The 23,251-nt window shown below is 35.4% G+C and overlaps 1 protein-coding gene across 1 annotated transcript in view; it reads right to left on the bottom strand.

The window, feature by feature from the left end:
• Positions 1–11,954, bottom strand: part of LOC129270135 (dynein axonemal heavy chain 3-like) — a 91,223-nt gene extending 79,269 nt beyond the window's left edge. The window contains exons 1-9 of the mRNA XM_064105311.1: positions 11,853–11,954; positions 10,650–10,872; positions 9,780–9,867; positions 8,469–8,607; positions 5,888–6,077; positions 4,576–4,771; positions 3,563–3,688; positions 685–880; positions 146–325 (exon numbers count right to left, since the gene is read on the bottom strand). Coding sequence (XP_063961381.1) covers positions 146–325; positions 685–880; positions 3,563–3,688; positions 4,576–4,771; positions 5,888–6,077; positions 8,469–8,607; positions 9,780–9,867; positions 10,650–10,872; positions 11,853–11,954 — 1,440 coding nt within the window. The remainder of the gene's footprint in view (positions 1–145; positions 326–684; positions 881–3,562; positions 3,689–4,575; positions 4,772–5,887; positions 6,078–8,468; positions 8,608–9,779; positions 9,868–10,649; positions 10,873–11,852) is intronic.
• Between the last annotated feature and the right edge of the window lie 11,297 nt (positions 11,955–23,251).

The following is a 23,251-nucleotide window of genomic DNA, read 5'->3' as shown; positions in this document are numbered from 1 at the left end:
GGAACGAGAACACCGAAGAATACTTCTGTCACACAAATGCCTGTACACATTACTCTTTGTACATCTGTAATAGAGTGTGCATATTATAACTCTACTGCAGCATCTTGATCTCCATGAAAATGGGTCATGATATGTACATATTTACCCTTTGTAGACCCTCTGCAGATGTGATGATCTCTGAGAAGCACCGGAGGATGATGTTTCTGCATTCTACAAAGGGAGGGTCAAAGACAATCCTGGGCTCCTCTACTCTCAGCTTGATGATCATGACCTGGGGCATCACATACTGAAGTTCCTTGTATTCATCCTCAAAGTCATTACCAGCCTGTAGAAAAAGCCATATTTAATAACAAATGTTGTATGCTTGATGGATTGTTGGATTATCATCATCAAATTATCGTGTTCACCCTCATCATTATTGTTTTCATCACTGCTGTCATCATTATCATCAGTGCCATCATCATCCCACCCCTCATAATCATCCTTATTATCATCACCACCACTATTCTCAACATAACCATCATCATCAACATCGCCATTTTCATCATAATCGCCAACAATACTACTATTTTCATTAATATCATCACCGTAATAACTATGAACTTCAACGCAATACTCATTATCATCATCATCACCACCACCATCATCACCACCATCATCATCATTTTCTTCAGCTACATGTACCTTGTGAACATTGAAGAACTCAAGGAAGTCATTCAGAGAGTTGATGACCATGGACCTGAGCTGGATCGACATGACAGCCGCTACACAGGCAAAGAACTCCTGCACTCTCTGGGTAGAGTCGGTATCGGTGGACGGGACCAGGTGGGCCCACAGGTCCTTCTTGTTCATGAACATCTCGGCGCAGGTAGGTATCCACCTGGACAAAGATATGGCAAAGAATTTTTCATCAACAACTTGCCGTCTAGGGGTTCTGACCCTCGTCTTCCGATCCTAGGGCCAAGGGTGCGAATCCCAGTCATAGCCCGTTTTCCTTCAGCAGGAAATTTACCCACATTGTGCTGCACTCAACCCAGGTGATGTTAATGGGTGCCAAACAGGAGGCAATGAGGGCTGAAATCCGCAGCTCAAACTAAAGCCGGGGTAACAGAACAGTTCATCTTGGAATAGATTATTTCTAAAATGATAGCGCTATGCAAATACTTTTTATATCAATCATCATTATAAATTATCAAAAGCATCATTCTATTTAATTATTTAGTAAAGTGATGGATTGACTTTGTGGAAAGTATAAAAAAATTTGCTTCTGATGGAATTGACGAATGTACAATACTGTTTTGTTTTAGAGTGTATCATTAATAATATTTCAAAAATGAAAGCCATTGATTATCTTAAAGAGTGACTAATAATTGAGGTTTGTTGTGGACACACCAGGGCTCCAGTCTTTATGAACATGTCTTCATGCATTGTTAAATTTTTATTATTTATTTTAATACTCATATTCATACCCGACAAATCGTTAAGGTACATTGCATAATAAATCATTTCAATTTGAAAAAAGTATATTATCTGAAATATTCACTATCATGAGGTTCGTGAAATTTGTTGGTAGAGAAAATCAAAAACTACTATGGCAGAATCTTGTTCTTTTCACTCGCAGCATACATGATAAGAAATAATAATAATAACGCGCCTCGGAATAGAATATTTCTAGATAGATGGCGCTATATAAATGCCTATTATTATTATTATATTACACCATTTCCTAGCATCAAAATGATAGTAAAAAATATCAATCTTCAAGCTTCATTTGAATTTATAATGGGAATATTGCAAAATTACAAAAATTTACATGCAAAAAACAACATGTCATTCAGGAAATGTACTTTAAAGAGAACAAAATTCCTGGAAGGAAAATATCAACAACTACTTTAAAATTTCCTTTCAGTTGCAGTCTTGGTAATCCTAAGGGATATATGACACCACATTTTCAAAAGGATAGTAAAAATATCAAGCTTCAAGCTTCATTTGAATTAATAATGGGGATCTTGCAAAATTACATGCCAAAAACAACATGTCATTCAGGAAATGTACTTTTAAGAGAACAAAATTCCTGGAAGGAAAATAACAACTACATGTACTTTAAATTTCCATTCAGTTGCAGTCTTGGTAATCCTAAGGGATATATTACACCACATTTTCAAAAGGATAGTAAAAATATCAATCTTCAAGCTTCATTTGAATTAATAATGGGAATATTGCCAAATTACATGCAAAAAACAACATGTCATCCAGGAAATGTACTTTAAAGAGAACAAAATTCCTCGAAGGAAAATATCAACTACTTTAAATTTCCATTCAGTTGCAGTCTTGGTAATCCTAAGGGATATATGACACCACATTTTCAAAAGGATAGTAAAATATCAATCTTCAAGCTTCATTTGAATTAATAATGGGAATCTGGCAAAATTACATGCCAAAAAAAACAACATGTCATTCAGGAAATGTACTTTAAAGAGATCAAAATTCCTGGAAGGAAAATATCAACAACTACTTTAAATTTCCTTTCAGTTCCAGTATTGGTAATCCTAAGGAATAATGTAATGGTAATGGAATGGTTTATTGAAAATTAATTCGCAGCCAAAGGCTGAATTGCAGAATATTTTACAAAAAAAGTACAAGAATATATGATAATCAATTGATAATGACACAATGCTTAAGAAATTAAAATATTTAAAAAGAAACTTGCCTAAATAGATGGATACAGGATTTTTTTATCCATGCATGATCAAAATTAATTTAAACAGTTGGCGTTATTATATATAAAATGAGAATATTCATAACAAATACATACGTCAAATTTATCAAGCAAAACTAATAATCGTGAGAGTAGGTTTAGCAGAGGTGAAAGGGGAGGAGAGCAGAGATAGAACAGAAATGCGAGAAAAGAAAGAGAGGGGGAGCAAAGGGAAGGAGTGGAGCAGAAAGTCGGAAGAAAAGAAGGTACAAACATTATGAAAGAGGTAAAAACATGAAGTTGTAAGGCTGCAAAATTTTTATGATAGAATAAACAAAGTTGAAGAATTTGAAAGTAAAATATTATCCTTAACACATATTGGTATAGTGGTCCAGATTGTCATTTACCGGTATATACATGTACTTCTTGTACATTAAGAACACGTGTCATAAGGGAAAAAAGCAGTAGTATTTACAACAATTCAAAGAAAGAGAGGAAGAGAGATGGAGAAAGAAAGAGAGTGAGAAAGATAGATAGAGAAAGACAAACAACAGGAAAAAAGGAGTTGCCAAGAAGGGAAAGGAATACAACACAAGAGATCATACGAGTTCATCAATTAATAAGTACAATGAAATAAAAGTGACAAATTTAAGAGTTATGGATTTATATCCGCACATGACACCGCATATTCTAGAATCAGAGATTATTACTTAGAGAACTACAAAATATCCAGGTCAGTACATTTCTTTACAATGAACAAAATACTTTTAATAGTACACAATGGATACAATTTCTTTATCATTTCATTGTCTCCACGGATGAGGTGGTAAACAAATATTTTCAATGACGGAAAGTGAAACTTACGAGTTTTGCAGGACCTTTCGAGCGTCTATACAGTGCTGCTTGATCAGGGATTCAAACTCACCGGGCAAGAGAGGGAGCTCTGTATTCATGAGGTCCGTCAGCCGAACAAAACGAGCTCCACAAAAGCTAAATAAAAATCAATATTTGAAGAAGACGAAGTTACTAATAATAATAATGGCATATTTACACAGGGTAGCAACTTTAGTTGCGAAAACTGTTCTCCCAGCAGGCCCTGATCTTATTATTACATGCCATGCATCCTTTAAACATATCTCACTTCTAGTCTAAGAAAATGCAATATGCAAGTCCATCTGCTATTTTGTCTAATTTCCAATCAAAATATACCCATTTTGTCTAATATCAAATTGGTCAAACATTATTCAGATTTTCCTAATTGTAAAGCTATACATTTTGGACTATTCTCTGACCAGTAGACCAACTGCTTGTCGACCAAATGAAACCAAACCAATTTCACACCCAGGTAATGCTTACTTTGAGTGTGAAAGGGACATGAGTTATGGTGACAAGACATATGCTCCTGGCCTGGGACATTTGCTCTGGTCTTAATAACTCAGAGGGCATAGGTTAAGAGTTAGGATTGCAATAGGGCAATTCCATAAAATATGTACGTCCGACCCCCTATACGTGGGACCTTCATGAAATTTTCCATCTTTGATTTCTTGTTCTTTTGACAGTCTGTAATGTTCTCAAAGGACCATGACTTCGTCAATTTATGAAATGAAGTAACACTTGAGAAAAATGGGGGTCGGACGTAGAAAAAAGTTGATCATTTAATGGAATTGCCCAATAGAGTTTTTGCTTCAGAATAATGTAGGGATCAGGATTAAGATTTATTCAGTTTTGGAGGTTGGGTTTTACGTTCAGCTTAACGTGCAGATGTCAAGATTTCACTAAATGTGAAACTACACATATTGGACTACCTGAGAACAGACCAACTACTCGTAGACCAAAAGAACATAAGCCTTGAAACACCCCTTGAAAGACGTCCTTACCTATCATACCACAAATTCTGTAACTCCAACATGATAGGGTTCGTCATGAAGAGATGCTGATTGTTGATCTCCTTGTGCGTGAGGTAGGCATGGTGCCAAGGCACAGGGGCTCGGATGACACGATGGGGAAAGGGGCGGGGTATCCAGGAGATGTGGAGGCGTGTCTTCTCCACCGGGTCATCAAGGATGTAGTCAACTAAAGAGGAAGAGAGACATGTATTATAATTGTAAAGCATTTTTATATCTATTCTATCAAGGGGCCTGTTTCATAAAGAGTTACAACTATAATAACTTTTCCAATCAGGGCCCCGTCTTAAAAAGAGTTAGGATTGATCCAATCAATCGACGCTCTATGGAAATCCATCAGTGTCACAATTTTTCTACAGGAAAGTTGCACAATGTCCTTTGTAACCAAGGAGAAGCACAGTGAATTTTCAAGAAAACGATGAATGCATGAATATACATCATAGCTAGAAAATATTTTGAACAAACATGCATGATAGATGCTGACGTTGCTGGCCGTCCATAGTTGCGATTGATCGGATCAATCGCAACTCTTTGTAAGACGGGGGCCCTGGCATCTACCATGGTCAGCAGTCAATCAAAATCAAGGATTTCCTGAAAGTTACCATTGGATGGCAGAGCTACTTAGACATTAGTTTCTATGCAACCGGACCCCAAAAATATCAATCGTCATGGTATTCATAATGAAAAGTGCATACATGTATACATTTCATTCATTAATCCTAAATAATTTGTTCAATTACCCCATTAGAGAAGTTTGAAAGAATTTTCGAAATATGCATCTAGAGATATTTTTATCTACCTTCTCAAACGTTTCAAATGTAAGTGGAAGACACATGGGGAGCGTTTCATGAAAGGACATGTCAGACGTTTTATCCGACAAATACTGTTTTATCCAACAGTTACTATGGTAACAGTGCCTCTCAGCCAATCATATTGAAGGAAAGTTGTCAGACCTGACAACTTGTCGGATGAAAATGTTGATGAAACGCCACCCTGAACTGAAAATTCCTAACTTACATATATCTATAAGACTTAGTCATGCATCGAAACCCACTAGTTGTAGTACCATATTAATAACAAAGTCCTATTGCACTGAACATGTATTTGATGGTTAAGCCTTAAATATTAAACACAAGTTTAAGTTTGTTCCCTTCCAATTGACTGATAATCAAGTTGCAATCAATTTTCCAGAATTACGATGGATCAACTTCAAACACAATTAAGAAGCAACATGCCCCTTCACTTATTCATTCATATATCCGTTTCAATGTAAAGAGTTTCTTACTGATAGCTTTCCTGGAACTGAAGTCATAGTCCTTGAGGATCTCTTCTTGAATGCTTTCCCTGAGCTTGGTCAGATGCTGCTTCTCCAGCAGATGTTCAGGAATGTACATACTGACATTGTCCATCATCGCAGCCGGGGGAGCAGCCACCATGCTCTCCGTGATACCCTTTGTGATGTAGTAATAGTACCTCTGCAAATACCAAGAAAATGCAACCAAAAAATACACAAAAGTAATCAAAAAGAGAGAAATATTTCATAGTTGAAGATATCAAATAAAGTCAAGCTAATTATACATGCAGACCTAGAGGTGTTTTATATCAAAAGCTGTTAATAAATGCAATTTGTGAAAACACTCCCTGCTTTTGTGGTCACATCTATAGAAAAGCAATTTATCATGTAGTGGTTACTGAAATTGTGTGTCTCTCTCTCAACAGGGCGGTATTTCATGAAATAAATGTTGATTTTCACCGACCATTTGTGATAAGCTACTCAAATTTTTGCATCTGATTGGCTTAGAGCAAATTTGTCAGTGAAAATCACTGGCATGATGCTTCATAAAACACTTGCCAGGGCCCCGTCTTACTAAGAGTTACGATTGTTCCAATCAATCGTAACTCTATGGAAATCCATCAGTGTCATTATTTTTTATACAGGAAATTTGTAAAATGTCCTTTGTATACAAAGGAGAACACACCAAATTGTCAAGAAATCAATGAATTCATGGATATACATTCATATCTAGAATTTTTTTGAACAAACGTTGACTTTGCTGGCTTGCCATAGTTGCAATTGATCCGATCAATTTGTAAGATCCTCAGTCTTTCAGAAGTTTTAAGACTATTCTAAGAAGGCCTGTGATGGTTTTATTTCTATACACTGGATGACCTTCTTGAAATGAGGACATAACCACATACTCAGAAAATTTATGAATTGCCTTTATTCAGATCATACACGTAAATATGTATCTTTATCATGCTCTGCGATCCAAGGGAGCTCACAAATGGGAAGTGATTATTGATTTATTTCTTTTTTTAATAAAGGGGATTATCTCAAGTTTGTGTTTACCACCTAAATATTTGTTTTTGCTATTTCGCTATCCTTTAAATATGAACCCCTTCTATGCAAGCAGCAATGCTGTGTTCACCGCAAAAAGCAAGTACCTGCCCTGGGAAACAGCATTGTTATCATATTAACATTATTAAGTGTAGCAACAGGAATTATGTTGTGTTATGTATACAAATATTGTAGGCACATAAACATGTGACATACAGATACTAAAAGAAAATATTTTTACCCAAGTGACTCAAAAGCAAACGATCTTGCTCTAACCAATCAAGTTGTTTGGTACACCAAATGTTTTGAGGGTTGCAACTCAAGAAGGAAACTATGAGCTATAATATATAACACGTGTTTTTATCATAGTTTCACTCTGATCAGAATTGAGCATAAATATCAGTTGTGATTATTATCTGAAAATAAGTTTGAAGAGAATCCAACAAAATGACCACCCAAGGGTTAGTATGAATAAATTAAAAATATAAGCAAAATGATTGTGGAAGATAATTGCTAAAAAAATGACAAAATAAACATGGCATTCAAGCCTATTTGTCAGGCTTTCTCCAAGCAAATGATACACTGTCCCATATGTTTTGATGATACTAGTATTTAGATAATTTTCAGCCTAGATTTCATGATTTCCCAAAGTTACAAGTAAATTCATGTAAATGTCCCAGATCTACATCGATGGTGATATGTCAAAATCAACCTGGATTCTAAAGACTTTCCCATGAAATTACTGTTTACTGCAACAGCAGAAACTTATAAATATGTCATCAAAACACTAGTTTACTTTCATTCTTTTTTTCGTTTGATCATAATGAGTTTGAAACTGTAAATACATCAATCTTCCTTTGACCATAAGGACCATTAACACAAACCCTATCAAAACCAGACAACAGCAAAAAAAAAAGTTTCTAGTGCTTTCAAGTTCTGGTATCACATATCCTTGTTTTGAGGCTTTCCTCTCCTGGAGTACATTTGTATCAATGACAGGAACTTGGATCATCATCAAAAAGAGCAGTTTTCGATCCTACCCTCGATCATTGTATCAAATTCTACTTAAGAATAAAATAAATAATTTCTATTCAGAGGAATCTAAAAAATTAAAACACGCCAACCCATGAATTGAGTATGATATTGCTAATGACATATTTACACAGTCATGTTATTTCAAAACATGCTATCACTTTCTGTTTTATCATCATTACTTGTTGTGTGTTAATGTATGTGTGACTTATTTTTTTCTCTTCAAGTTCTTACAACTTACTTCTTAGTAGAGAAGATGACAGGGAAATACCAAATTCTAGTCCAGAAGAAAACCAAAATAATTTTCTGTCAAGATGTCATTATTCAAACATATACTGCTTTTACAACAATTCATATTTTCTTTGTGTGTTTACAGCCTGCCCCCCAAAAAAAAAATCAAAAGAAAGAGGAGAACGAACAAGCAAACTGATTTCTTATTACCATTGAACACAGATAAAATACAATAACCCTGACAGTCGAAGATATCATGACTGACCTCTAAATCCCTTTCAGAGGGCTCCCCCAATGTTTTCTCAGCGTCGTGCTCCACCCCACGGATGACATTCATCTGTTCTTCAGGGGTCATAGGTCGGCTCAGAGGTAGCTGATGACCGTTGGCTTGACCATTTTGATGCCTGCGGGTCAGGTTTAATAAAAATAATAAGAAATCCGATGAGTGATAAGAATTTATAAAGATGGTGGACCTGTGGAAAGAGCAAGGGGATCTTGGAGTGGATGGCGAGGAGAATGCTCGAGACAGGAAGAAGTGGAAGGAGGGTGTTTCATCCTGGTACAAGATGCAGACTGAAATAAACGATCATGACAAAAGGATGTAAACGGGTCAAAAAATAAAAATAGAAACAAAATAAACGAATGAGTAATAGTCATGAAGAGTGTAATTTGAGAGTAAATCAATGTGCTTTTAGGGTCTTTTAAGTGTTGCTTTCCTGGTTCCATCTATGGGTTTCCTCTCACAGCTCGCCAGGATATGCTTATCCACAGCTGGAGGCGGACCTCTTCAGGATTTCGCCAGTTCTTCCCATCCACGAAACCTGCTCTTTGGAAGAGTGCCAAATCACATCTAAAGAAATACCACAAACCCATCAAAACATTGAAATGATACCCATCAAATTGCAAATGAAAGCCACTGGGTACCTCCCAATGAAAATACTTGGTTTCTAAAACACGATGATACGTGACAATATCTGCGCACAAACTGCACAAAGATTCCCAGTGGAAACGGATCTGGGCTCTATATGGCATGTGATATGCATGTATGGTCTTAACCACATAATTTTGAAGGCAGATAATGTTTCACAATCCCAATTTCTAAAAGAAATCTTTGATGTAACATGATTATTCCAAGATTCAGATTTTCAGAGATGCAGACAGAATAAAGTCTCATAATCTGTCCCCAACCACATCTATTCTAGTCCTAGGACTAGAATTTACCACGTGGAAGGGGTTGGGGCTTTTATTTCAAAGAATGTGACTTTCTCAAATTTTATGACCTTTGAGAAAGAGTGGACACCTGGGCAGTGGGGAGCATTTCATGGAGAGTTTTGTTGATAATTTTCACAGACTAATTTGCTCTCAGCCAATCAGATGCAAGGATTTTTAGTAGCTTATAACATCTGATGGGAAGAGAATGTCCATAATATGCTCTGGTTCTGATTATTGTCATGCTGAATGATACAAGTAGGCACTGAAACATTGCATTTTTTCCCCCTCATTAATTCACACTGCCTAGCGCCAGAAGGGCATTAACTTTCACTTTACAAGGAACTTGTAACTTGTAATTACTCACCCATTTTGTTTTGGCTTTCTTCCAGCAAAGGTCTTAGACCTGGGTGATATGTCGGGTATGGCACCATTACGGGGTGATTTCATTGGCGCTGATCATAAGTAGTCAAGGATAACAGATCATTACATTCATTCACAATATGATCATTTCTAAATACATGCAAATAAATCAAGGGTTGGGGTGAAAATACACCACCTCGATGGCTTTGTTTGGGAGGCCAAATTATTAAAATCTCATTTTCTAAAACGAATGTTTATACCTATGAGCTTTCATCAAAGTCTAAATACATGACACATCTTTGAAAAATGTATTGTTCCTCTTAGCTTTATATTTCATTTGTGAAGCATGGTGACTCAGTGCACCCGCCTATGATCTGGAGGTGATGGGTTCAAACCCTGGCAAAATCATGCCAAAGACTTGAAAACAGGACCTTCTGGCTTCTTGTAAAGCGCTCAACACATTAGAATTGAGAAGGATAGTACTTAATAAAGATATGTTATGAAGGACCTGCTGGAAGATCAGCTATTGAAGTGGTTACTCTGAGTAAAGAAGTTTTATTATTAGTAGTATTATTATCATCATCATCATCACCATCACCATCATCATCATCATCATCATCATTATCATTATCATCATCATCATCATCACCATCACCATCATCATCATCATTCATCATCATCATAATTAATATCATTATTATTTTCATTATCATCATTATTATAATAATAATAATAATATGCAACATTTATATAGCGCTTAATACAAATGTTTCTAAGCGCTGCATACTATTACATGAAATTATAATTACCAGTATCATTATTGTTATATTATCGATATTATTATTTAATAGAAATTCTCAAATGAAAGGGATACGAGGAGAATGGCTCCTCTTCCTGCTCATAGAGGCTTGGGTGGTTGCTCTGGTGAGGTTGGGTCTGGGAAGGCTTTTGATCTTCAGATGGCTGGCACTTGGTGTGTAGTTGTTGGCAATGGATTCACTAGGGGTGCGGTGAAACTTCTGTTCTTTAAAGGGTGCTGCCAATGTCCAGGAGTTTCCCTGCATTATTGGCGGGTGCTCACTGTGCTTGAGGACAATCTGTATCAGGCAAAACATCATTGTCATTAAATGAACATGTATTATTATTACTTATTTATAATATGCTTTTCCCATAAGGCAAAACCCGCTTAAAAGGGAGCTGCCAAAGTGAGTTTCCTCGCATTATTGGCTGATGTTCACTGTGCTTTAGTACAATCTTTCCAAGGCAAAACATGCAACCATGACATTATTAATATTTATGTTATACTATTACAAAACTAGAAAAGCTGATAAGGCCAGGAAAGGAGTCTTAATTTGATAATTTATCATATAACATCGGAGAGAGCAAGTGGTACCAATCATTTAAAAAGTAATTATTGCTGCACACCATCATATTTGAATTTTATTGAAAATGCTTTATCGAATTTTTTTTTTAAAATTAGCTGAAAACAATCATCTTCATATTATGTATTATGAACTCCATCATACTATCATTAATACTAGTATTATTTTAATATTGTTAAAGTCTTTTTATGGCACTCTCAGTATTGTTTTTCGTCTCCATCTCTTTCAAATCCTAGTATATGAACAGTGCTACCAGAACCATTCAAATTATGTACCCATACATGGAAAAGGACAATTAAAAAAAATGAAATATACACATGTATACATATAAACATGAATATTTAAACTTGCTTCTCAAACACCAGAGGCATTGGCCCGTATTCTGAAGTCAGGTTTAACTTAAACTCAGGTTTAAAGTTGTGGTTTAAGTATGGGAAGCGAAAAGTATCAAATTTTTTATTAAGTTGTATGTTTCTTATGTTTACTGTGCTCTTTCCTGATTCATCGATGGTGAAGACAAGCATCTATTTATACTTCCTACACAATTATGAATGATTTGAGAGCCGAATGAGCTGAAGTATGATATCTCTACTGTTAGTGATTATGTAACAATTGGCTGTCCATACTTAAACCACAACTTTAAACCTGAGTTTAAGTTAAACCCGACTTCAGAATACGGGCCAGTGTGTTCATACCTGATAAAGATCCGATGGTTTATCTGCACCTTCAGGGGGGAGAGGGGGCAACCCTGGGAGACCCCTTGTTTGACTGCAACTCAACATCGGGGTCTGGGTCATCTACATGTAGTAATAGAAATTATGTTAACATAAACAAAGATGGAAAAATATGCATCAAACTGTAAAGCATGTCAAAAAGAAAAGCTTTGGTAAATGATGAAATTATATGGTATCATCAAGTGGCTCTTGAATCTTTTACCATACATTACTTCTTTGGAAAATTTGAATATCTCATTAAAATATGTGTAATACCAGTAAAAGATTGGAAGAACTATTGAAAACAGGGAATAATTTTCCTGGTATCGCATCGCAATTTGCCCCACATTTTTTAAACACTGCTATGCATAGTCTTTTGTATAGCATGTTTTACATAGGACTGTACAGTACTTTAGTTGAGAGCTTTTCTCTTATGACCAAAAATGCTATTCAAATTTGTAAAGCAAAATTAGTCCCTGAAAAAGCTGGAGCCTCTCATTTTGGTGCCCCACGGCGATGTCTGTCGGTCTGCCCACTCATTTCATTTAACACACATCAGAGGTTTGTCCCAAACTTTTGCGTCCACTCCAAGAAAATTCAAACTCTCTAAAAGCATCAAGAAATCAACATTTTTGCATTTTCCAAGCACGTCTTCAAACAAATACTATCCAATATTATGGCATTTTAACCTGAATCTGTATACATGTATAAATACAAGTATCTCTCTTTTGTTTGCTTGACTTTATTTCTAAAACTTTACAAAACTACAGTATCATGCGTGAAATAAGGTCACACTTTTTAATTGTAATGACTTTTTTAGCTTAGCGTGCACTTGGCTTGTCGATCAGCATTGAATTTTGAGATTGCGATATCAGCAAAATCTGTCAAGTGATCTTGACTCTAGGCATAGGGTATTGTTTGCTGCCCATTTTGGCATTTATGACTTTAGTTGATTTTGGTTGAACGGTGAGGAATAATTGTCTTGACTGGAACTTATCTTCATGAAAGTAGGGAGACCTCAAGATTATTATTATCATTATTCAAGATTATTACATCAGAGGATATGCGTCTCATAGCTTGGCGAAAAAAAAAAGAACAAGATGGGGACGTAAACATTGCGGCAAATTTTTCCGTCTTTTCATAATATTTTTCTCTTTTTTTATAAATAAAATGTTTAAAAATGAAATCAATATCGTATAAATGTCGGAAATGAGGTTGTATCAGTACACGATTTAGGGCTAGCCTAGATCTAGGCCTTGATCTTTTTTTTTAGAAGTAGAAATCTCGGGGGCGAAAATGTTAGTTTTTTTTGCGGTACATGCACATGAATGGGACGCAATCCCTGGCTCTGTGGAGAGTAAGCATACATTAGTGAACAATATTTACTGTCTATGCTAGTCTTGAGGACTCCATGATGATGTTTTTTTAATATTTTGACATAACTTCTTCATCATGGAGTCTTGAACCGCCGGCCATATATGTATAAGAGACACATGTAAACAAAGATGGATTTCCCTAGGAAATCCAGTTAGAGGGTGAAATCGGTTTGTAGGGTCAATTTTATTTATCTATGAACCTTGATGCGCCTAATGGGTATAAAGGGATAAAAATTATTTCACTATAAATGGAAAAAATGAGATGTTTCTTACCAGACCGATCTCTTGTAGATCCCTCGATACGTTTGTCAACAAAGCAAGTACAATACAGCCTGACCCTTGAACCGCTTAGTTATGACGTACATCCGATTAGCGATGCCGTTTTGAAGAACAATTTATTATAATTATAATTAGTAGTATTATACTAATCATTTATAATCACGTATTAAATTTTAGTATTTGTGAAATAATAAGTATAAATTGTTCTTCAAAACCGCATTACTAATCTGATGTACATCATAACGCAGCGGTTCAAGGGTCAGGCTGTATTGTCTTTGCTTTGTTGACAAACGGATTGAGGGATCTACAACTACAAGAGATTGGTCTGGTAAGAAACGTCTCATTTTTACCATTTATAGTGAAATAATTTTTATCCCTTTATACACATTAGGCACATCAAGGTTCATATATAAATAAAATTTGACCCTACAAACCGATTTCACCCTCTAACTATGGATTTCCTAGGGAATTCCATCTTTGTTTACATGTGTCTCTTATACATATATGGCCGCAACGTTCTCGCCAGTGTAGAACACACGCGTCGCTTGCGACACACGTAAATTCCACAAGCTCTATATGCGTCACGTGCAAAACGCGAGCGACACAGGCAAAAAAAAAATCATAAAAAGTGGGGAAGTCATCAGAAATAATTGTTGCATCATTCATCATCAATCCTCAAAAGTAAAGGATGTTTCAGAATCATTTCGGCAACAGACAAACTACGATCTTATTATTGATGACCGGAAAATATCCATGCATAGAAACTGGCGCATTTCCACTTCCAGCCGGCTAGCCAGCCTGGGGCAGCCAGCCGAGCCTGAGCAGCCACACTAGCGTTGCCAGCGCGCCTAGCTGAGCCAGACATGCATGCTACAATGTATGTTAGAACTGAATTGTCTGCGGTGCGACCCGGGTCCGACGTAGCCTTTCATTTTTACATGATACCGTTTTCCGATAGTTTTCAAGAATTTTAATTTTTTATCATAAAATGAATTGTTCCTCATAATTTTCCCGCTAATTACTTTCTAAGTAATATTCTTAACGTTCATTCTCAATTTCTCATGTCATTCTGATCTGCTGTCATGTCACAAGTTACTCACAATAAGCATGGAGCTATGCAATAAGTGTTGGCTAGCTTGCTGGAAATGGGGCTTAGGGTGACACATGTGTGCATGATTTTGTCAAAGGAGAAAAACGAGATTCCGGGCGCAGGAGCGAGATGTAAAGTTAATGTTATTTGTTTGACGGCTAATTACTTGATTTCAACGTTTATTTTTCATCCTTTCATCTAAAACAGACTATAATTTCTTGTATTGTTTTTCACACGTGTGTACTGATTGTGTATTGATTAATAATCTAGGGGCGGGGGGAGGGGGTTGGCATGAGACCGCATGATCGACACATCGATTAGAAATATCTAAAAATATATTTTTAGGTATTTCTAATCGATATGTCATGCCAATGTGTATTTGGAAAATCTATTGTTTATGTTGATATTTGACACTGGAAAAAAAAAAATATGTTGAATTTATTGTAGAAGTTTTTATTCTTAAAGCATATTATTATCATCAATGTTATTTATAATTATGTATTGGAAGATGTCTGACATTGTGTTTTATTGTAACACTTAAAGGGAAAAAATGGTGTTAAATTTATGAGTTGTCAAGGTATTTATCAATTTGTAAAGACATCAAACTTCTATTTTTTATATGTATTTTATTTTGTATATGAACTGAAGTTGTCAAATAAAAACTACCATACAAAAAAAACTCCCCCGCCCCTAGATCCTGCATCGTATACATATCAGAAATATCCCTAAGACTTTGCAACATCTATAAAGGGAATTTGAAATGCAAAATGATGAAAATGGTCAAAAACACTTTTACGAAGTCTCAATTTTCTTTAAAAAATAAACATGGTAGAAATAAACGATAAGTGATTTTGTATATTTCCAAATTTTCCCAACTGAAAACACGTTCATGATACGTAGGTGTCATTTTCAAGTGACCAAACATTAAAGGGGGAGTTTACCCTGACAAAAAGTTTATTGTAAAGATAGGAGAAAAAATAATGATAAATATTTGTGAAAGTTTGAGGAAAATCCATCAAAGATTTAAAAAGTTATTAGAATATGTATTATTATTTTTTATTTGTAAAGTCGCTGATCAAAAAAGAAATCAATGAAATGTCCATCACCACCCAAGGCAATTGCTCGCGTGGCTCATGTTTTAAAATCACCTCAGTGGCTGCCCAAATGAGTCCCAAGAGAAACGATTTTTATCTCATGTTTACCTGATTTAATGGTTCAGCAAATCTCGACAGATTATCTCGATTTGTTGTCGAGTGTCTTGATGACAGACTTGGCCCAGCTGGGTCACCCAAGGTATTACGTAATAAACCTTATGTCGAAGGAGGTATCACTTGCTTTGGCCATAGAGCTATTAATAGCTCCATGCTTTGGCTGTGAGCTTCATTTGGTTTTCGAAGAATGATTTTATATCATAAATCATGTCGATATCACATCAAAACTTTTTACAAATATATTATGAATCTTCAACAATTTTATTAAAGACTATCATTTATATCCCGGTTTATACCTCCCTATCAAGCCGAGACGCCTCACAATCCAAGTGATCTGTTTAATTAGTGATACGTTTGTGAATTCTGTTCTATTTTATTTACATTTCCGCTGTTGTCAGAATAAATGTGTCATTTATATTTCTTAGAGAGTTCATATAGCGAAAGGTATATAAATATATTTTAACTTGTTAGGACCTCAAAATCAATTTTAAAACATTCCCAGATCGATCGTTCATTAATCTGAGATGTTTGTGACTTCTATTCTGTTTTATAATCCTTTCCACCGTTGTCAGAAGAGTGCATTTCTTAGAGAGTTCATAGCGAAAGGTATATAAATATATTTCAACTCGTTAGGACCTCAAAAACAATTTTAAAACATTCCCAAATCGATCGTTCATTAATCTGAGATGTTTGTGACTTCTATTTTGTTTTATTTTCTTTTCCGCCGTTGTAAGAAATTTAAGAATAATGCGTGATTTATATTTCTTCTCGGAGAACGGGAGTCCGTAACGAAAGGTATATCAAATATATTTTCAACTCATTAACACCTCAAAACAATTAACAAATGTCCTGATAGATCGTTAATTAATCTGAGATGTTTGTGACTTCTATTCTGTTTTATAATCCTTCCCGCCGTTGTCAGAATAGTGCATCATTAATATATCTTAGAGAGTTCATAGCGAAAGGTATATAAATATATTTCAACTCGTTAGGACCTCAAAAACAATTTTAAAACATTCCTAAATCAATCGTTCATTAATCTGAGATGTTTGTGACTTCTATTTTGTTTTAATTTCTTTTACGCCGTTGTAAGAAATTTAATAATAATGGGTGATTTATATTTCTTCTCGGAGAACGGGAGTCCGTAACGAAAGGTATATCAAATATATTTTTAACTCATTAACACCTCAAAACAATTAACAAATGTCCTGATAGATCGTTATTTAATCTGAGATGTTTGTGACTTCTATTCTGTTTTATAATCCTTCCCGCCGTTGTCAGAATAGTGCATCATTAATATATCTTAGAGAGTTCATAGCGAAAGGTATATAAATATATTTCAACTCGTTAGGACCTCAAAAACAATTTTAAAACATTCCTAAATCAATCGTTCATTAATCTGAGATGTTTGTGACTTCTATTTTGTTTTAATTTCTTTTACGCCGTTGTAAGAAATTTAATAATAATGGGTGATTTATATTTCTTCTCGGAGAACGGGAGTCCGTAACGAAAGGTATATCAAATATATTTTTAACTCATTAACACCTCAAAACAATTAACAAATGTCCTGATAGATCGTTATTTAATCTGAGATGTTTGTGACTTCTATTCTGTTTTATAATCCTTCCCGCCGTTGTCAGAATAGTGCATCATTAATATATCTTAGAGAGTTCATAGCGAAAGGTATATAAATATATTTCAACTCGTTAGGACCTCAAAAACAATTTTAAAACATTCCTAAATCAATCGTTCATTAATCTGAGATGTTTGTGACTTCTATTTTGTTTTAATTTCTTTTACGCCGTTGTAAGAAATTTAATAATGGGTGATTTAAATTTCTTCTCGGAGAACGGGAGTCCGTAACGAAAGGTATATCAAATATATTTTAACTCACAGTCAAAACAATGTTAAAAATGTCCTGATCGTTAATTAAGATCGTTTATTAATCCGAGATGTTTGTGACTTCTATTCTGTTTTATAATCCTTTCCACCGTCATGACCGTTGTCACAATAGTGCATTTCTTATAGAGAGTTCACAGCGAAAGGTATATAAATATATTTCAACTCATTAGGACCTCAAAAACAATTTTAAAACATTCCCAAATTGATCGCTCATTAAAGGTAAATGCTAGTTTTGGTAACGATATCAAAATGAGTTCGTACAGAATCCAATGAAATGACCACCAAAGTGTCTGTTTGTATAAATGAAACGCATGTGCCAAAGGATTCTGGAAGAAATTGTGTAATTGCTGAGAAATCAGCAAATAAGTACAGGTTTCGGGTAGAGCGTCGGGCCCGACGCTCAAAGCAATAATTATACACTGTCCCACGTGCGCTTATCTGTGTTGGGGAAGTTCAGTCTGAACATTATTCAGCGTAGATTTCAAGATTTCACAAAGTTCAGTTTATGTAACTGTACCAGATCTAGATCCTGGATGATATACTGACAATTAAGCCTGGTTTTACAGACTTTCTCATGAAATCAGTGTTTACTGCAACTACTGGAATTTCTCTTTAATCTGAGATGTTTGTAACTTCTATTTTGTTTTATTTTCTTTTCCGCCGTTGTAAGAAATTTAGGAATAATGCGTGATTTATAGTCTTCTCGGAGAACGGGAGTCCGCAACGAAAGGTATATCAAATATATTTAAACTCATTAACACCTCAAAACAATGTTAAAAATGTCCTGATAGATCGTCAATTAATCTGAGATGTTTGTGACTTCTATTCTGTTTTATAATCCTTTCCACCATCACGACTGTTGTCACAATAGTGCATTTCTTAGAGAGTTCATATAGCGAAAGGTATATAAATATATTTCAACTCGTTAGGACCTCAAAAAAAATTATAAAACATTCCCAAATCGATCGTTCATTAATCTGAGATGTTTGTGATTTCTATTTTGTTTTATTTTCTTTTCCGCCGTTGTAAGAAATTTAGGAATAATGCGGGATTTATATTTCTTCTCGGAGAACGGGAGTCCGCAACGAAAGGTATATCAAATATATTTTAACTCATTAACACCTCAAAACAATGTTAAAAATGTCCTGATAGATCGTCAATTAATCTGAGATGTTTGTGACTTCTATTCAGTTTTATAATCCTTTCCACCGTCATGACCGTTGTCGCAATAGTGCATTTCTTAGATAGTTCATAGCGAAAGGTATATAAATATATTTCAACTCGTTAGGACCTCAAAAACAATTTTAAAACATTCCCAAATCGATCGCTCATTAATCTGAGATGTTTGTGACTTCCATTTTGTTTTATTTTCTTTTCCGCCGTTGTAAGAAATTTAGGAATAATGCATGATTTATATTTCTTCTCGGAGACCGGGAGCCCATAACGAAAGGTATATGAAATATATTTTAACTCATTAACACCTAAAAACAGTTTAAAACATATCCAGACAAAAAAGACCCCTAAATTTTTAGATAAACAACAACTTAACATTCCAATATTTTCGCCGATATCAGTTTTAGGTTGGTGTCCGCCGCCGATTAAAACAGCATTACATCATCTATTAAACTTCGCGGATTGGCAATGAAACTTGACTTTGGATCGGATCAAAGCGCAGCGCATGTGAAAATCAAAACATCACGTGCAAATTTGGCCACCGCCGAATCGACGGATTTCCGACACGCATAAGAAAAATCCTGGCGAGAACGCTGTATGGCCGACGGTTCAAGACTCCATGATGAAGAAGTATACATCAAAATATTAAAAAAACATCATCATGATGGACTCATTGAGTCCTCAAGACTAGTCTATCCTGGCTAAGTTCACCCACGCCACGGCCAACCCAATCAAAAGGCAAATTCTAACTTTTTTTACCTGTTTTTTTCTGCTTCACAGTACCATTCAACTAGTTGGAGACAATGGAGCTAAAAAGTTTTGAGCTCCATTAGTGTGAGTGGAATTGAACTGAGTTTGAAGAAGAAAAAAAACTTGTGTAAAAGACACGACTTGTTTTCAGTAGAGGCGCACGGCCAATATGGGAGACTCTCTCCAATAGGGGAGACAATCTCCCACATTGGAGACTTGCTTTGCAAAAGGACAAAAGAAACAACACCAACAAAAGAATGATTTTTTCCCCAAAAATTTTTGTCTCACTGAGGTCAGAAGCCCATTTGTTTTGTGTGTGATTGACAACAAAAATCCTTATCAAAACAAAAGTAGACAGGTGAATTTTTAAAGTAGACGGTGAAAAGGGGTAATTTTTCATGAGGAATCTCCTTATCACATTTTTATTTGCCGCCAAGGTAATCCTTTTGCAGCAAATGTAAACAAAGGAAATTGGTCTCCAAAACTGGAGACTGTCTCTGAAATTGGATACCCAAATTCTTTACAAAAGTCTCTGATATTGGAGATAATCTCCCACATTGGAGACAGTCTCCAATATTGGCCGTGCGCCTCTACTGTATACCCAGTTGTTGTGTGTCCAGACAGGTTGTGTGTCCGGACGATCAATTTTAGAAAGTAATTTGGAAGAATTTACAAGTTAAGTTTCATCAATTTTTAGTACAAAATGTTAGGAAATATTATAGAGAACAAAATAGAAGATGATTACAACTATGGAATTCATATTTTTTTGTGTAATCCAAAGACAAAAAAGAAGGCTTCAAAAATATAAAGTGTCCGGACACCCGACCCCCCATCCTACTGGTTTTTCCTCACATTAAAATATCAATATCATGTTTTTCGACTGAGACTCAGACTAGGGTGTATGAAGCCACACTGAAAAGTGTCAGCATAAAACAGGCTAATTTAGGGGAAAATATGGCACATTTTTTCGGGGAAGTTCAGGCTATAGAAAAATGTGATCTGAATTGATTATTAACTTGTGTTTGGCATGTATGGAAAGAGAAAATTCAGGGGCTTCTTTTGACAGTAAGGACAAGTTTATATGATCATTTTAAATAAGGATTTAGAGATAAATTGCAAACCTTTATTTTTGTGTGTGTTGAGATTGCCATTTCTCCATGCGTTTTCTATGGGAAAATGAAATTTCTGTTTTGCACAATTTTTTTCACTTTGTCGCAATTTTTCATTGTGATCTGGTTTCCAAATCTTTATAAAAATCATACCATCAGATAGAGCATAAAAAATCCTATTGGACTCTTTATGGACAAGTTTTTGGCATTAATAATAAATTTATAACAGCTCTCGGAAGCTAAAAATTTGGATTTGTGTGTGTCCATTTCTTAACTACACAGTCTATGGCAGAGAAATGCTGAAAATTTACCTAATTTCATTCTTCTTTTTTGCAGCCAATAATTGGATTTTTTTCAAAAATGTTACATTTCTGTCAGTCTGAAGGTCATTTCTCTTCAAATTTACAAAGAAAATGTGATATTTTCTTGAAAAGTTGAAATAAGAAAAATATTTTTTTTCTCCAGACACCCTACTCAGACAGAGACAGTGGAAAAGTTAGACTAAATGGCCATTCCGTGCTTTTGGGAACTGGTAGCCAAATTGAACTTGTACCTCCTTTCACCACGATATGTAAAGAATCTTCGCTTCGGCGATTTTGAAAAGAATTGATGCGAGAGGCTTTGTTTACGATGCGAAGCTCTTCACACAACTGGTTACCTCTTTCCTCATGTGATGTTTAACGGGCTCAGTTTGCCACGGGTGGACAAGTTTTCAGATGACCTCGAAGATTCCGCGGAATTATAATTTTTGTAATTATCCATCTACCCCGCATTTCCCTGCTCTTCAAGACCACTCTGCCACTTTCACAATGTTGACAAAAACTTATATTACAAAATTGATTCACTAAATAAATCACAAACAAGATATATCTGGGATGAATCACTTTAGTAAACTGTATTATCTACTCGTGAAAATGGGAACCAGCATAGCTGGTTCCCATTTTCACGAGTAGATAAAGACAGTTTACTAGTGAAATTTATTTCGTCAGAGTCATCACTGACGAAATAAATCTCATTGGCAATCTCTCTCTATATCTACTCTTCAAAATGGGAACCATCTAAAAAAATTCTCCTGAATTATAAATGCTGGTTCCCATTTTCACGAGTAGATAAAGACAGTTTATTAATCAGATTTATTTCGTCAGAGAATCATCACTAACGAAATAAATATTACTAGTAATCTGTCTTTATCTACTCGCTGAAATGGGAACCGGCGTGTACAACTCTATTGAGAATTTTCCACGCTGGTTCCCATTTTGGAGAGTAGATTAAACTAGTTTACTCTACTCGCTGAAATGGGAACCTGCGTGTACAACTCTATGTGGAGTTTTCCATAGAGTTGTACGCACTGGTTCCCATTTTGGCGAGTAGAGTAAACTAGTTTATTAAATCTCATGAATTATACATGTTGGTTCCCATTTTCACGAGTAGATAAAGACAATTTGTTAGATTTAGATTTATTTCGTCAGAATCATCACTGACGAAATAAATCTCATTGGCATTCTCTCTCTCTATATCTACTCTTCAAAATGGGAAGACGGTTTATTAATAAGCTTTATTTCGTCAGAGAATCATCACTAACGAAATAAATATCACTAGTAATCTGTCTTTATCTACTCGCTGAAATGGGAACCAGCGCGTACAACTCTATGGAAAATTCTCAATAAAGTTGTACACGCTGGTTCCCATTTCAGCGAGTAGAGTAAACTAGTTTACTCTACTCGCTAAAATGGGAACCAGTGTGTACAACTCTAAAATGGGGAGTTTTCCACGCTGGTTCCCATTTTAGCGAGTAGAGAAAAGACGGCGACGAAATCAATCTTTCTGATCTAAGCTCTTTGAAGGATTACTTTATCTAGAATCAGCGCGCCAGCTGCGGTGAAGCAGTGAACACCCTCGAAAAGGTAGGTATAGTGAGTGATCGTATTACCGACCGGCCTTGTATTACCGAACGTGCACATCATATGCGTCTGAAAATAATCAAATACGATCAAACCTTTGCAACATCCTTCCAAAGGGAACTTGAATACAAAAATGATGAAAAATGATAAAAAACACAATTTCGAAGTCTTTAAATCCTCAAAACAATAAAATATGGTTAAAATAGCTCATCAGTGACTTTGTTGTTTTCCCAACTTTTCCCATAGAAAACACACGTTCGGTAATACGATACCTTTTTCAAGTGACCAAAATATTTCACTTGCGAAGAGAGGTCCGATTGGAAGCTGATGTCGTAAAAATGAAATACAATTTCGGCAAAATTTCTGCATATTTATATTTTGTAGGTAATTGTGTATTTATGGTGAAAGTTTGGTGAATTTTATTGGAATCATGTGTTTGATTAGACCAAAAGCTTCGGTCTCTGTTATGTTGGTTGTTCAGCTGAACTCCGTTGGCTTCACTCACCAAATACAGAGACCGAAGTTCTAGCGCGATCTGTACAGGGGACTCAATGGCAATATGTTTATGTACTTAAGATCGGATAAAACGG

The sequence above is a fragment of the Lytechinus pictus genome, chromosome 10 (genome assembly GCF_037042905.1).
Source record: "Lytechinus pictus isolate F3 Inbred chromosome 10, Lp3.0, whole genome shotgun sequence".
NCBI classification, from domain to species: domain Eukaryota; kingdom Metazoa; phylum Echinodermata; class Echinoidea; order Temnopleuroida; family Toxopneustidae; genus Lytechinus; species Lytechinus pictus.
This window is presented reverse-complemented; position numbering and strand designations above follow the sequence as displayed.